Here is a 14,773-nt window from a genome sequence, read left to right as displayed (position 1 = left end):
TTCTGGACTCTTAAACAACAAGAACAAAAATTCCTGGGGCTGGCTTGACAGATTGCCAAAGCCTCTACTTTTGCCTTCCTCTTTCTGCCTGCTGTTTTCTTTCACTCATCTCACTCTATATTAGGAATTCTACCAGGATTTAGCAGGTCAGAGAGAGGCCAAGATGAAATTGCTCAGCTTTCCTGCTGACTGAGGAAAAAAGGCCACGTGTTTAATAGAGATGGAAAGTAATTATTCAGCTGTGTTTGAATCATCATGTGGACCTTAGTTATCTGTGCTGTTTTTTTGTGTCACTGATGATGAGAAATTGTTAAGATGTACGCCATCCTTTCAGCTATCTGTTCACTGAAAATTATAATGTAACTTGTCAATGTCTTCATTCACAAAATAAGGTTATTTTTATGCTGTAATTGATATACAGATTAAGAGATACAAAGGATTGCTCTTGAAAATATAAGTTGAAATGTTTGTAAATTTCCTTTAAAATTAGCTCTATTATTGGAACAGTCAATTATTTTCCATCCTTGGGTTTCCCCAACTGTGGTACGTGGACAAGGGACAAATTGGGTTGGGATTGACTTTTAGCTTCACAACTTTCTTCCCTGGTTGTAAAAAGTGAAAAATAATAACAATTCCCACCTTGAGGGGCTGCTGTAGGAATTAAATGAGACACCATATATGAAGTGTTTAATCCAGGGCCTGGAGTGGAATGATTGATCACTAAACAATAATATTACTGTGCAGTATGATCAATCAATATTGAAAATCTGCTTATATTTGAATAATTTTGTTATGCCCTCGTACCCCAAAAATTAATAAAATACTTTGCTTATTAAGGAGCAAGATTTTAAAGATTCAATGAAAAGTCTTTGTTGGCTTTTCCTCAAATTTGATGGAAGTGGTCATGACAAGGAACTTATTTTGCATCCACTTTGAAAACATCACCCAAAACATGACTGAAAAAAACATTTAAGTGATTTCATCAGTTTCCTGAAACAAAAGTTTGCGTAACAGAAGTCATACGTATTATTTTATTTAGATATGAATTGCCAGTATCCAGTCTTATCAGGACCAGGCAGGGTTTCATTCTGTTGTATATAGGGTCACTATGAGTCGGAACCAACTAGCTGGCACCTAACAACAATCTTATCTGAGAAGGTAGTTAAATAAATTTGCCACGTTCAGGCATATATCCATCAGAACTAAGGGCTGGTTAATGTCAAAACAACAACAATGACAACAAGAAAATCAAAATCATTTTATTTATATTTAAAAGCATTCTTTTCTTTAGAAATTGAGGAACCTTGATCTGAATGTGCCTTTAATACTAGCTCATGTTTAACTTTCCCATTGAATTGGAGAGCTAATTGTCAGGTTTTCATTTTGAGTTAATTGATTAGATTTACTATTAGCATATTTTATATCTCGTTTTTACTTTTTGCTTTACTATTTGATGTGTAATTATACTATTTTTTAAAAATCATACTTATATTCCTTGTATACATCAAGTGATACTGATTGTCCATTTTCATGGTGATACAGTTGACAAAATAGAAGTGAGTTTAAAAAGTGAACTTATTTAAGTAACTTATTAAATAAATAGTACTATGAACTGCCGAAAGAACAAACAAATCTGTCTCGGAAGAAGTACAACCAGAATGCTCCTTAGAAGCAAGGATGGTGAGACTGCGTCTCACATACTTTGGACATGTTATCAGGAGGGACCCGTCCCTGGAGAAGGACATCATGCTTGGTAAAGTAGAGGGTCAGTAAAAAAGAGGAAGACCCTCAACAGGATGGATTGACACATTGGCTGCCACAATGGGCTCAAGTATAACAATGATTGTGAGGATGGTGCAGGACTGGGCAGTGTTTTGTTCTGTGGTACACAGGGTCGCTATGAATCGGCATCTAACAATAACAACATTAGATAAATAATGATAAATATCATGACGGTGTATTTAAACGACACGGAGTTGTGAAATACTGTCATATGATAAACTTTTAAGATTTAAAGACATTGTTCATTCTTGAATTTTTAGGCTCTAGAAAAACAGACACTTAAAGAGTTGTAATTATTCTTTCAACTCATTTAGCTTTAAAATTAGACGTAATGTTTAAGGGCATTACACTATTTCACCTTTCAATTACCAGAAATTCCAGTTATAATTTATTCACACATCAAACATATTTTTATGTATTTTTTCTTTAAATCACTGTGCTACTTGCAAAGAGGATATAAATGACTTTGACAGTAACTGCTCTCAAAGTATCTACAATTTAACTAGAATTATAATATTTACAATTTACAATTTTACATTACACGTAACCATAATAAAAGAAGGAATGCATTTGTGCTATGATAGTCATATAAGCAAAGTGGCGTGGCAGTCCAAAGGAGGGGGGAAAAAAGTATGGTTGAAAGAAAAATTAAAAAAAAAAAAAAGATCCAAAAGACTAAACAGAGCCGATGGCATTTGATTTGAGGCTTGAGGGATGAGTTGTATTTCAGTACCTGTATTTCAGTTATAAAATAAAACATTCAAGGCAGGCAAAATGTCAGCAAAGCTCTGGAGTGAGGAACATACAGGATATGTTAGGGAGTTAGGAGTCTAATATGGCTGGTACACGAGGACATGCAGTGAAACATGAGACTGTGTAAGAAAAACAACCCTGAATATCAAACTAAGGAGTTTAGATTTTATTCAAGAAATTTACTAAAGCATTAGAACCAAGTGAATTTTACAGCTGAAGTATCTAAATCCCCTTGGGAGGAGAAGTAAATTCCAAGGCCAGAGGTCAGTACAGCATCTTTGGAGCCGTAAAACTGTAGTTGGAGATATACTGAAAGACATTGACTTAAAAAGAGCACCATCACACTTAAAGCGAGTCTTAAAGAGAGTATTGATGGGACATTTGCCTACATGGAATTAATTAGATTTAGCCTCAATTTGTAAAAGTGCTGGTTGCAGCAAAATGAAACCATCCTTCTCCAACGCAGTGAGACAGTAATGTTCCCATTATGATTCATTTCAAATTTGAGCTCTTCCCAACTAAATCTATGTAGCTGGTTAAGACTGAAGACATAGCTACAGAATAGCATTGCTATCTGAAAGACCACTTCCTGGCTCTAAGTACTCAGGCAAATGAAAGGCATTATCCCCACTTTCACCTTCCTTGGATACACTCAGCCTTAGTATTAATAGGATTTGAAGTGAATTAACTCTGGCGTCAGGAAATTATACAATAAATTATGTGAATCCAATCAGTTCATTTGGCATCCCCAGTTTTTGCTTTATGCTTGTCCATGTATTTGAGTGCGCAGGCACGCATAAGAATGCCTGCTTTTAGTGAAATGGACAGATATGAGCCATATCGATTGGATTCTTTCTGTCATTGACTGTGTAGCAAACCTGTCACTTCTCCAAGTCTTGAATCATGTTGACAGGATGCATTCCATTTTATGTTTTTTTCTCCTTTGTCCAGAACATTTGCAGTTGAAGCGCAGTTGCCACCTTTAAAAAGCAAGCTCTGCCGCGTTCTAGAGCCATTGAAATATCCTTCTTGACCTGGAAAGTCAGTTTCTCTGCTAACAGGGGAGACAATAGATTTTTAACATGAATAGGCTCCTCTCAATCCCTCTCTGCTTTGGAGTTCTAAGTTTGTTATCCGTGATGATCTCCATAGAGTTGGTTCACGGATGGCCACATCATACCCGAGGTAAGTGAACATGAATCTAAAATCCTGCAGGTGAGGAATTAATCTTTATCTTTCTATTTGTGTAGACGTGGTTTTTCTGCCGTTACAGCCATAATTTTTCAAGACACTGTTGTTGTTGTTGTTAGGTGCTGTGGAGTCAGTTCTGACTCATAGCGACCCTGTGTACAACAGAACAAAACACTGCCCAGGCCTGCGCCATCCTCACAATCTTTGCTACGTTTGAGCCCATTGTTGCAGTCACTGTGTCAATCCATCTCATTGAGGGTCTTCCTCTTTTTGCTGATCCTCTACCCTACCAAGCATGATGTCCTTCTCCAGGGACTGGTCCCTCCTGATAACACATCCCTTTAGTAGTTGCTGTTCTGAATTAAGCGTAATCTGTGATGCTGTTCTTCTCAAGTAAATGGCACCAAATTTTATTTTAACTGACATTGTACCAAATTTATTTCAGCTACACTGTATTTTTCCTACTCATGGGACACTCATTTCTCACTGCTACACCATGACCAAAGATGAGGAATGTATGAATAGTAACACAGTCATGTAATCTGTGCATACTTCAAAAGTTTGTATGGGGGAAACCAGTAGGGTATTTTTATCCCATGGGATTATTGTAAATCAGTTATGAAAGGCAGTTATGTATGAAGGCAGAAACTTGCATTTGCAGAGATTTGAGGATAATAATGCATGATAAAATACCTTGAGGATGATACTAACATCCATCTTATGCACCGATTCTATTTATTAGAGTTCTAACATATTAGGGGACATGCGTTAAATGAAATAGTTTCATCTATGGTATCTGCAAATACATACCATAATAAATTGGGTGAAAATAAGTTTCTGCTCTTATCTTATTGTAACTTTTATTGACCTTCCTGTAAAATTTTCAGTGCATTCTATCATGGAAACAGCTCTTAATCTGAGAATCAGTAGAATTGGATTTAGTGCTGACTCATAAACTGCTTAATATTTGTCAGGCAACTTAACCTCACTGAAACCTTTATACATTTCTTCACGCTTTAAAAAGAGTAATTTAAAATAACCTTGCCTAGTATCCTTTCCCACTTGAAATTCTGTAGTTTTCTTTCATCAGCCTCACCTCCTTGTCAGGAAGGGGGAGACATTATTTTACTCATGTAAGGGGAGCCAAGACAGAAAGTAATGAATTTTGTTGACAGGACACTGGGTTGAGCAAAGGGACCAAGTTTCCCACTTCTGGGTCTAGTTCCACTTTACTAGACCATGTTGCCTCACATGTAAGTACCGTAAAACCTGCGAAAGCCGGAACTGGTGTAAGGCGGAAACCTGTTAGAGAAGGAAAACTGCAATTTTCTTCTCTAACAGAGAGTGATAGAAAAGTGGTGAAGACTGCACCCTGTCAAGGGCGGAAAACGTAAGAGACAGGGAAAAACAAGGCAGTCCTGTTGAGTTCTGGCTCTCACAGCTTTGCCTGTGATAGTACATTTAGCAGCTACAGCCCCTTCTTGTGATCACCTGAATTGTGCTTAGGGCAACAGCAGACGTGGTATTAAAAGTCAATGGAAACTATAGCAGTTTCTTTGGCACTTCAAATAACATTGCAAAGACCTTGTTATTTATGAGAATTTTCCTCTTGAAAAGCAAGTTGTCTCAGTAACCTAAATACAAATCTGGGAAGCAAAGGTGCTGGATTTTACCCATGACACTCACATTTTGTCTCTGTCTGGCCAAATCATTACATTTGGTGGCCCTCCATTACTCTTTCTGTGCAATAATAAGCCTTTCTGTGTTCCCACCACAATGCAAATGTGTGAGAAAAAAGGTGGTCATTTGTTGAGGACTTCACAAAATTAGGGTATATTAGTTAGTGGTGACCGTGACTTCTCATTTCCTGTGTATAGGAAATATAGAAAAATCCAACCCTACAGCATTTTGCTAGATTACAATTAAATAGCATGTATCACTGGCAGCAGAGTGGAAATGTTTCTCCCTGGGTTCCCTTTCAATTTTGGTTTCCTTATATGTCAAGGAGGAAGATTAATTTGTAAGGTTTTTTTTTTTTTTATCTTAATTGTCCACAATTAGAGTGAGTATCTTTCCACGAGCACATCTTTTTTCAAACAACCAAATATTTAACTTACTTAACATATATATATTTTTTTTCAAGCAAGCATTTGTATGCAGACACAAATTATAGACCTAGAGTCACCACCGTTCTCCATCAGGGCTAGATACCGTCCAAGGCAAATGGCACACACCTGCCAGATTTCCTTTGGCTGGAGCCAAAAAACTGGACAAATTGCCTACCATAAAAGGTGTAAGAAAGAACATCATGATCTAGAAGACTATGAAAAATGTATTTTATGGTATATTATCCTTTGCGGGGAGGGCTTCCAGGTTTCCTTCTGATAAAATCCCTTTTCACTTCCAGTAAAAAGCTTCACATCTGTATGAAAAGCAAGGGGTCAACTAAATTTTTAAGATTCAGTAACTCAACTTTTAGTAAATCAGTGTGTCTTCTGTATTTTCTGTATATTTGCAAAAGCACCCACTTTCCCAGGTCTGATGGCTTCACTGTTATTTGTGCCAAAAGTCCATTTACACTCAGGTATTTTTATATTCAAGTATTTCCCTTATCAATACTCACTCCCTGTTCAAAAATAGGAAGATATTCAAAGTAGACATGTTTTTTTTAAAAAAAACCATGTTAGTTCCTGTTTTAAAACTAAAAATTAAACAAGAAACAAAAGATTTATTTTATATTATTTTTTTCTTACCCAATATCTTACTTAAGTTTAGAAATGAAAAATATTCTGTTATAATTTCCTGAAAATTTTTTTCTTCAGGGATTTCTGTAAAAGATGGTTGTTTTAAATGGTGATACAAAAATAGGCAAATGTAATCACTGGAAATGAAACTGTTAAAGAAATTAAAATGTATTAATTTCTACCTTGGAAAATATTCCATTTAAACATGCAGGGAACTGGACTGTAAATTTACCAAATAAAAGCCTCAGCTCTATTGTTTCCTGGTTATCTTCACGTAGTGTTGTAAATTCTCTAAACTGAAGGCATTGAATCTGCTTCTCTTCCCACAGCTCTCTTTCTGAAAAGAGTAGTCATTATTATCTGGTGATAAAATGAACCTTATTTTTTCAATTAAAACATTTTTAAAATTTATCATTTGACATTTTAATGAACAACAATAATAAAAATATTGTTACTGCATGATCATATTTTTCTCGTAAACTATCCCTGAGGGTCATTGAATAATTGATGTCAAGCAAAAGTTCCATATGATATTTTATTAACATTTTAGTTATTCAAATAATTTTACAGATAATTTCTATAAAGCAAAGAAAATTGGAGAACAGAGAACCATTGAGTGACTTTGGTCAATGCAGAAGACGTTGATGCTGTCACTGCCCCAACTTACCCATTTTTCTTTTCAGCAAGACTTTCTTTCCTTTAATTGGCCATTTCATTATTTGAGTTTATCTATTGATGTTTTGTAGACACAAGGAAAAACAAATGATTTAAAGAGAGAATCTTGTTAAATTATAAGCCGTTTCTCCAGGTGAAACCACACTTTTCTCACTCCCAAACTTCAACCTCACTAATCTAGCTTCTGCCCACACTGGGACATTTGTATGAATGAGGACACAGAGAGAAGGAAGAAAGTCCTATAGAAATTGTGTGATAAAAGGTAGGTTTTTTCAGGCCACCTCACAAAAGTTCATTTTATGTGTAACATACTAATTATTGTTTCAATTACATCATTGGTTGATTGAGTGCTAGCTGAATCTTCATATTTTATAGCTTGAATAATATCTGTTGATCCAATTTCTGCTCCAGAATAAAACATGAAGGGAACTTTGCATGACAGTTCTGATGTAATAGGGCTGAGAGAAGTGGCCACTCTGAGCAATGAACAGGGTATGAGGTAAATGGACAAAGATCAAAAGTCATCAGTATGGAACTAGACGCCATTCCAGCTCTTCCACAAAGTTCCCTTGAGTGGTTTCAAGGAAAGTCTCAGAATACAAATTTGCTCATATTCAAACATAAATATATCAAATAAAATTCCAAAATCAAATGTTATTTATTTTTTATTAAAAAAATTCATTTGTATTTCTTAAATGTAATAGTAGAAAATTTCAAAAATATAGATTAAGAAGAAAGTAAAATTCACCCATAATTCCACTACCCAGAAGTTATCAGATGTAATACTGTAGGGTATAACCTAGGCATGTGGTCTATCTCTTTCTCTCTCAATCTCTCTCTGAGTGTTCCTACACGTTCAATGATTTTAAAAATAGTCCCTCTCTTTGGATCACACATCTTTATACCCATTTCACTGGTGAATAGAGACATTGATAGTTACCTGTTTAATCAGAAACACTTTCAGTGACATAGTCTGAAAATGGATGTTTGCAATCATTACAGAAAATGAATTGTTTCCAGATAAAGAAGATATAAATCGTGACGAGCTATTGCTGGCACTACTGAATAGAAATTTTGATCTCCAAAGATCTACCAACATTGGTGAGTCAGGGATAAAGCAATGCTGGAATAAATATCAGAGTCTGTTCTGCAGGATGACATAAACCCAAAACACAAACCCATTGCTGTGGAGTCAGTTTTGACTTGTAGCGATCTTAAGACCTACTCTTTCAAAACGAGAACTAATATTAAAAATATAATAGCAACTCCTTTACTTATCTGTTATTGAAGGCTTAAGTGTTTTCTTTGTTTTATCTTCATGCTACAAGCAATGAAGTTATATAAAAATATTAAAAGCCTGTTTTGTTCAATTACAGGATCTGAATGGGAATGGTAAGCGTTTAGTTAAAAAAAATAAAAGTTACCTTTGTTTATATTTCCTCTCATCTCTGCAACTTCCCACTGGTACAACTAATATTTTATTTTACCAAATGCTTTGAAACTATTATGTACATAGGTTTCTGTTAGATATTTCATAAATTAATAGCAGTTGTGAGGTTTTTAAGCTACTACCTTTTTCAATCAAATTCTTTCAATTTGGAAAATGGTTGGAATAGAGACCATGAATGGGAAATTTAGGCCACACAAATTGAGATTTTTTTTCCCTTTGAATAAAAGGAGAATATTACTTACAATTTGCATGACAGTTCTCTAAGAAATGACTGAGATTTTCTCAGAAATAGTGCAAATCTAACCTTCTAGAAAATGTGACCGTATGACATTGCAGTACCCTCCCAGGGAGCATCTGAACTCTTCTAAAAAGTGTATTCATGAGACTAAGCACTGGTTAAAATAATACTTTATTAAATACTTCTATAACTAATTTGTAATAATACCTCACTAAATACGATCTGCTTTCTAAAGGTTGCAGCCTTGAAAACCCTATGGAGCACGATTCTACTCTGACACACCTGGAGTTGCCGTGAGTCAGAATTGACTCAATGGCAACAGGTTTGATTTTCAGTTTTTAAATACTTAAAAAAAATGAAAATTTTTAAATTAAGAAGTAAAATATATTCTCAATTAATAAACTTATAAAAAAATAAAAAACTCATACCTAAATTGTAAAATCCAGAGAGTTACTATTAACATTTTGTGGAATTTCCTTCGATTGAATTATAGAGATACATATTTGTGTCCTATTTTTTTCATTTAATATAGTTTCATGACTATTTCCCCAATGTCAGTAAAATAGTTATTGCTAAATAATAGTCCATGTTAGAACCATAGTCTACTTCAGAAAACTTGGTGCTTATTTCTGGAAATTAGGTATTTTCTCATGACATAATTGATTGCATTTCAATGTTATGGGCATTGAAAAAAATATTTGGGACTTTCTATTAGGAATGGGTAGGTGATCTCAAATCATATGAAAAAAAACTTTGCCTTCCACATAAAATCCTAAATGTGTGTCCTAAAATGAATTGAGTATTACTTGTACATTTTTCATATGGCAAATGTGTCTTGCAGATATAGAACTGGCTAACAAATTGGAAGAACTTAACCAGGTAAGAGTGTGAAATACTTTGATGCTCAAATTTAATAATAATCAAAAGATAATTTCTTTTAACAGAATGTTTTCTTTTAAATTATTAATACTAAAATGTGAAACTTTTATTCGTGCTAGAAAAAGGGTGAAGTAATTCATTAGGAAAAACTAATCAAGTTATACTACAAAAGCAAGCTATGGCTGAAGTGGTCATAGGGTAACCTGTTTGGAAATCTGAATTCTAGTCCCTGCTCTCCAATGACCTAACTATGAAACCTTGGGCAAGTTTTCAAATTCTCTAAACCTAAATCTCCTCAGCTGTGAAATGGGATGTTTTAACCAGATAGATGGCTCTCAGAAGTTATTATTATTATTTTTTAAACAGTGGAAATCTTTTGTCTAAGACAAAACTTTACATGATTCCAGGAAATGAAACCAAAAGTGGAGCCTTTCTCCTTGAAGTGGCTGGTTTGGAGGGCCTGAACTGCTACCCTCTTGACCTCAGCCATTTTTCTGCAAACTTCTTTGTTAGTTGGAAAAGAGTTATTCCCCATCATTCCATTCTGAGCAATTAGGGCATGGTGACATGCAGTCGCCCAGGCTGAACTTTTCTGGTAGAGTTAGGTCTTCAGGGTTTGGGCAGTTAGAGAGCTTGTTAAAAATTAACATGGGTTGATTTCTGGGTGGAAACTTTAGGGCTTCAAAATACTTCTCCTTAGTGAGTGGCCATCTAAGATGCGTCAGTTGGTCTCAACCCACCTGGAGCAAAAGAGAATGAATAACACCATGGACACAGGGAAAATATTAGCCCAAAAGACAAAAAGGGCCACATAAACCAGAGACTCCATCAACCTGAGACCAGAAGAACTAGATGGTACCTGGCTACCACCAATGACCACCCTGACAGGCAACACAACAGAGAGTCCCTGACAGAACAGGAGAAATGTGGGGTGCAGAACTCAACTTCTAGTAAAAAGACCAGATTTAATGGTCTGACTGAGACTGGAGGAACACCAGAAGACATGGCCCTCAGACTCTCTGTTACCTAGAGCTAAAACCATTTCCAAAGCCAACTCTTTAGACAAAGATTAGACTGGACTATAAGACATAAAATGATACTCGTGAAGAGTGTGCTTCTTAGTTAAAGTAGATACATGAGACTAAATGGGCAGCTCCTGTCCAGAGGCAAGATGAGAAGGCAGAAAGGGATAGGAGCTGGTTGAATGGATGTGGGAAATCCAGAGTGGAAAGGAGAAGTGTGCTGTCACATTATAGGTACAGCAACTATGGTCACATAACAATGGATGTATGAATTTTTGTATTAGAAACTAACTTGAGCTATAAACTGTCGCCTAAAGCACAATTTAAAAAAAAAAAATTCTCCTTCCTTGCTAGAAAGGACAAAGAATTCAGGAAATCCAAGCATTCACATAGTTCTTCAGAGCTCCTTGAAAAGGACTGCTCATTATAGGTGACAAAATCAAGTCCAGTGACACAGTCTATGTTTACAGGAACCCCATCAATTAACACCCAGACTAGACTTCCTTCACCACAAACTTTTTTGTTCCAGGTTCCCTGTTGAGTCATGAACCTTTCCCAGCCAATCTCTAAATGCAAGCTTCCTTTTTTCTCTTTCTTTTCTTTTCTGTCCTTTTCTTACATTTCTTTTTTCTCTTCTTTCTTCCTTCTTGTCAGCTTTGCTTCATTCCTTCCTTCCATCTTTCATCTTCTTCAGTAGAGACCAGAATGGTTATTATTAAAGACTAATTAATTATCATATTTGATTTTTACAGCTAGAAAAGCTAACACAACAGCTGACGGAGGCAAAGTCAGCTGATATGTCCTATGCTATAGACGGTCCATCCTCTTCCCATCCTAACAAGCGAGGTAAGCTTTCATTTCTAAAATATTACTTTTACAATGGTTTCTGAGAGGGAAGAGAATAACTTGGTATTTCTTAATCCTATGATGCTGATAAAGATCAAGGCTCATATTTTTAAAACTCTTCCAAAGAAATTGTTCTCATATGAATAATCTGAGCTTTGCCATATTTGCAACAATGGGTAACAAAGTCACACTTTTCTGCTTTAAAATAAATAGGTCCTTTAAAAAAAAAAAAAATTCTCTGGATGATCCTTGTTATTTTGGATTAGACACCAGAGCTGGCAGGATCACAAATAGAAATCAATTTTTAAGTCTATTTAGAATTTTAGAGCATCATCATTGAAGTAAGAAGAACCTTTCATTGCTGTTACATTTGGTTCAAGTTTTGATTTATATTATTTAATTCTAGAAAGATAGGTCTTTTAGGATATATTTTCGGGGAAAAAGTCAACAAAATTTGCTGTAGGATTAGATTTGGGATGTGCAAGAAAGGCAGATGTCAAAGATGACTCCAAGGTTTTTGGGCTGAGCAACTAGAAAATAATGGCAATTTCTATTTATTGAGCTGACTATAGCTGCAGGAGTGGAAACCGTGGTAGTGGGAGAAGAGATGGAATAGGGATTTGTTGGACCTTTCCTTAGTCAGTACAAGCTAGGCTATGAGGTATTAGGATCCCTGGTGGCACAGTGGTTAAGAGCTACTGCTGCTAACCAAAAGGTTGGCAGTTCAAGTCCACCAGCTGCTCCTTGGAAACCCTATCGGGCAGTTCTACTCTGACCTATAGGCTCACTATGAGTCAGAATTGACTCGATGGCAACAGGCTTTTTAGTATGTTGAATTAACAATTTTAATCCAAATCTCAGGGGCTAAATATAATAAAGTCCAAACAAAAAGTTCAATATATTTCATGCAACCCTCCTCTATCTTGTAGCTATATCATCTAGAACATTGTTTATCTTGACTGGCTCCAAGCTTGCCAATGCTGAGGAGGCATCCCAGCTCTTACCTACCTCAGTCCAGGAGTGACACAGATCACTTCTACTCAAGTCCATTGACCAAAATTAGTCATTAGGACTGACATCAACATATTAGCAAGGCAGACTGATAAATGTAAGGAATATGTATAATCCATAGTGAGCACTCTCTCTACCACAGTCAATCCTTCGCTATCTTCTTAAACACATAGACTATACTCAACTCATTGCCATTAAAAAAACAAACAAACAACAACAACAAAAAAAAAAAACCATTGCTGTTGAGATGATTCCAACTCATTGCAACCCTATAAGACAGAGTAGAACTGCCCCGTAGGGTTTCCAAGGAGCAGCTGGTGGATTCAACCTGCCGACCTTTTAGTTAACAGCCAAGCTCTTAACCAGTGCATCACTCCAAATCCGTTCCAGGGACTGCATCCTGTACAATGAACTGCCATTACAGGTTATTCAGCACTTAGTATGTGGATAATACGATGAAGATGCTGAATTTTAAATTTAATTTTAATTAATTTATATTTAAAGGTCCGCATGTGGCTAGGGGCTGCCATATTGAATACTCATTTTACAAAACTCTCTCTCATACTTGTATGCACATAAACTATTTTATTCGAGTGTAACATTTAATTAAATATCCTTCTAATAAAGAATTTGTTTTGTTTTCTTCTTTAGCCTGCTTTTGGAAATACTGTATTTAAAGCTTTTTCTCTGGGTTAAAAAAAAAAAAAACACTGGAAGAATATATGTATCTATTTTACTGCTTAAATACTGTGGCTATTTCAAGCATAAAGAAACTGTGGCATTTACTCTAGGTATTATTTTTATTACCTTGCTAACTTGTTGCTAAGTGAGTTATAATGTGCTTATGTTTTATGTCCTGAATTACGACAAATCAATTGCACTTTTCAATGGTATGGAGCTATCAAAATGGCCTTGTAGAGCCAAGGTTAAGAGTGTTGTATCTGTTGTATGCTTCCTATAAATTCACTGTCTCTATATTTTTTGTCCTGAGATGACTGTATTATTGAGCTATCAATTAAAATATTTTAAAAAGCATTTTGGAGGGGTAAAATAAATTATCTTGTCTCTATTTGTTTGGAAACTATGTCATCATTGCCTTTTTTTTTTTTCCTTCTTATGATTATGCTAGCCACCATCCCTTTTTTGCTACTTTGGACAATTGTCACTGAGACCACAGCTCAATGAATACATTGTTAGTAAACATAAGTGTGTTATTTATTGAACTCTCAGAGAAAAGAGTGCTAGATATTTCAGAGAGAAAATGTGTAAGAAAACTTGCTTACAGAAAAATTTTGTCTTCTGGTTTCTAAATTTTTATCACTGTCTCTTCCACAACATCAGAAACTATTTGATACTCTCAACGTATAAGAAGCTAGGTGTTCTGTGCCAAAAAAACAAGAAATGGCACAAAACACAAACTCCTTGCATTTCCCTTGATCAGTTCTTTAAAAAAATATATTTTACTGTGATTTTGGGGAAAATTTCCATCACAGATTAGGTCCTCATTTAACAATTTCTATACATATTGTTCAGTGACATCGGTCATACTTTTCACAATGTGTCAGCATTCTCATTATTTCCATTCTGGTTGTCCTGTTTCCATTAATTTAGCTTTCTTGTTCCCCCTTACCTTCTCATCTTTGGTCTAGGGTAAATGTTGACCGTTAGGTCTCATTTAGATGATTGTTTAGAGGAGCACAGTACTCCTGGGTGCTATTGTTTATTTTATGAGCCACTCTGTCTTTTAGCTGATGGGTGACCACTGCGAGTGGGCTTGAGTTTCAAGTTTAAAGGGTATCCCAGGGCAATAGTCTCAGGGTTCCTCTAGTCTCTACTGGTCCAGTAAGTATGGCCTTTCTCAGGAATTTGAGTTTTGTTCTACATTTTTCTCCCATTCTACCCAGAACCAGCTATTGCTTCCCTGATTGGAACACTTGGCGGTGGTAGCCAGGCATCATCTAGTTCTTCTGGTCTTAAGGCAGGTAAGGCCAGGTTCATGTAGACTATTAGTCCTGTGAACTAGTTTCTTCTTTGAGTCTTTGGTTTCCTTCATTCTCTCTTGCTCCAGACATGTAGAGATCAATAGTTGTATCTTAGATGGCTGCTCGCAAGCTTTTAAGACCCCAGATGCTGCTCATCAAACTAGAATGTAGGTCATTATCTTTGTGAACTATGTTACGCT

General features: G+C 35.7%; 1 protein-coding gene across 1 annotated transcript; it reads left to right on the top strand.

The window, feature by feature from the left end:
* Positions 1 to 3,617: 3,617 nt before the first annotated feature.
* UTS2B (urotensin 2B) lies at positions 3,618 to 13,268 on the top strand. Its single transcript, XM_004373564.1, has 5 exons — positions 3,618 to 3,720; positions 8,148 to 8,246; positions 9,675 to 9,712; positions 11,487 to 11,580; positions 13,243 to 13,268. Exons 1-5 carry the CDS (start codon positions 3,618 to 3,620, stop codon positions 13,266 to 13,268), a joined length of 360 nt encoding a protein of 119 aa, XP_004373621.1.
* Positions 13,269 to 14,773: the final 1,505 nt, after the last annotated feature.

This window comes from Trichechus manatus, unplaced genomic scaffold (genome assembly GCF_000243295.1).
Source record: "Trichechus manatus latirostris isolate Lorelei unplaced genomic scaffold, TriManLat1.0 scaffold00026, whole genome shotgun sequence".
NCBI classification, from domain to species: Eukaryota; Metazoa; Chordata; class Mammalia; order Sirenia; family Trichechidae; genus Trichechus; species Trichechus manatus.
Note: the sequence above shows the minus strand (reverse complement) of the source record. Positions and strands in the feature narration are given on the sequence as shown.

Bases quoted from the DNA above. Each gene is read 5' to 3' on its own strand.
- UTS2B (XM_004373564.1), top strand. From the start codon at position 3,618: ATGAATAGGCTCCTCTCAATCCCTCTCTGCTTTGGAGTTCTAAGTTTG. The intron at 3,721-8,147 runs GTAAGTGAACAT...CAATCATTACAG, and splicing joins ATGGCCACATCATACCCGAG to AAAATGAATTGTTTCCAGAT. The intron at 11,581-13,242 runs GTAAGCTTTCAT...TTTCTTCTTTAG, and splicing joins TTCCCATCCTAACAAGCGAG to CCTGCTTTTGGAAATACTGT.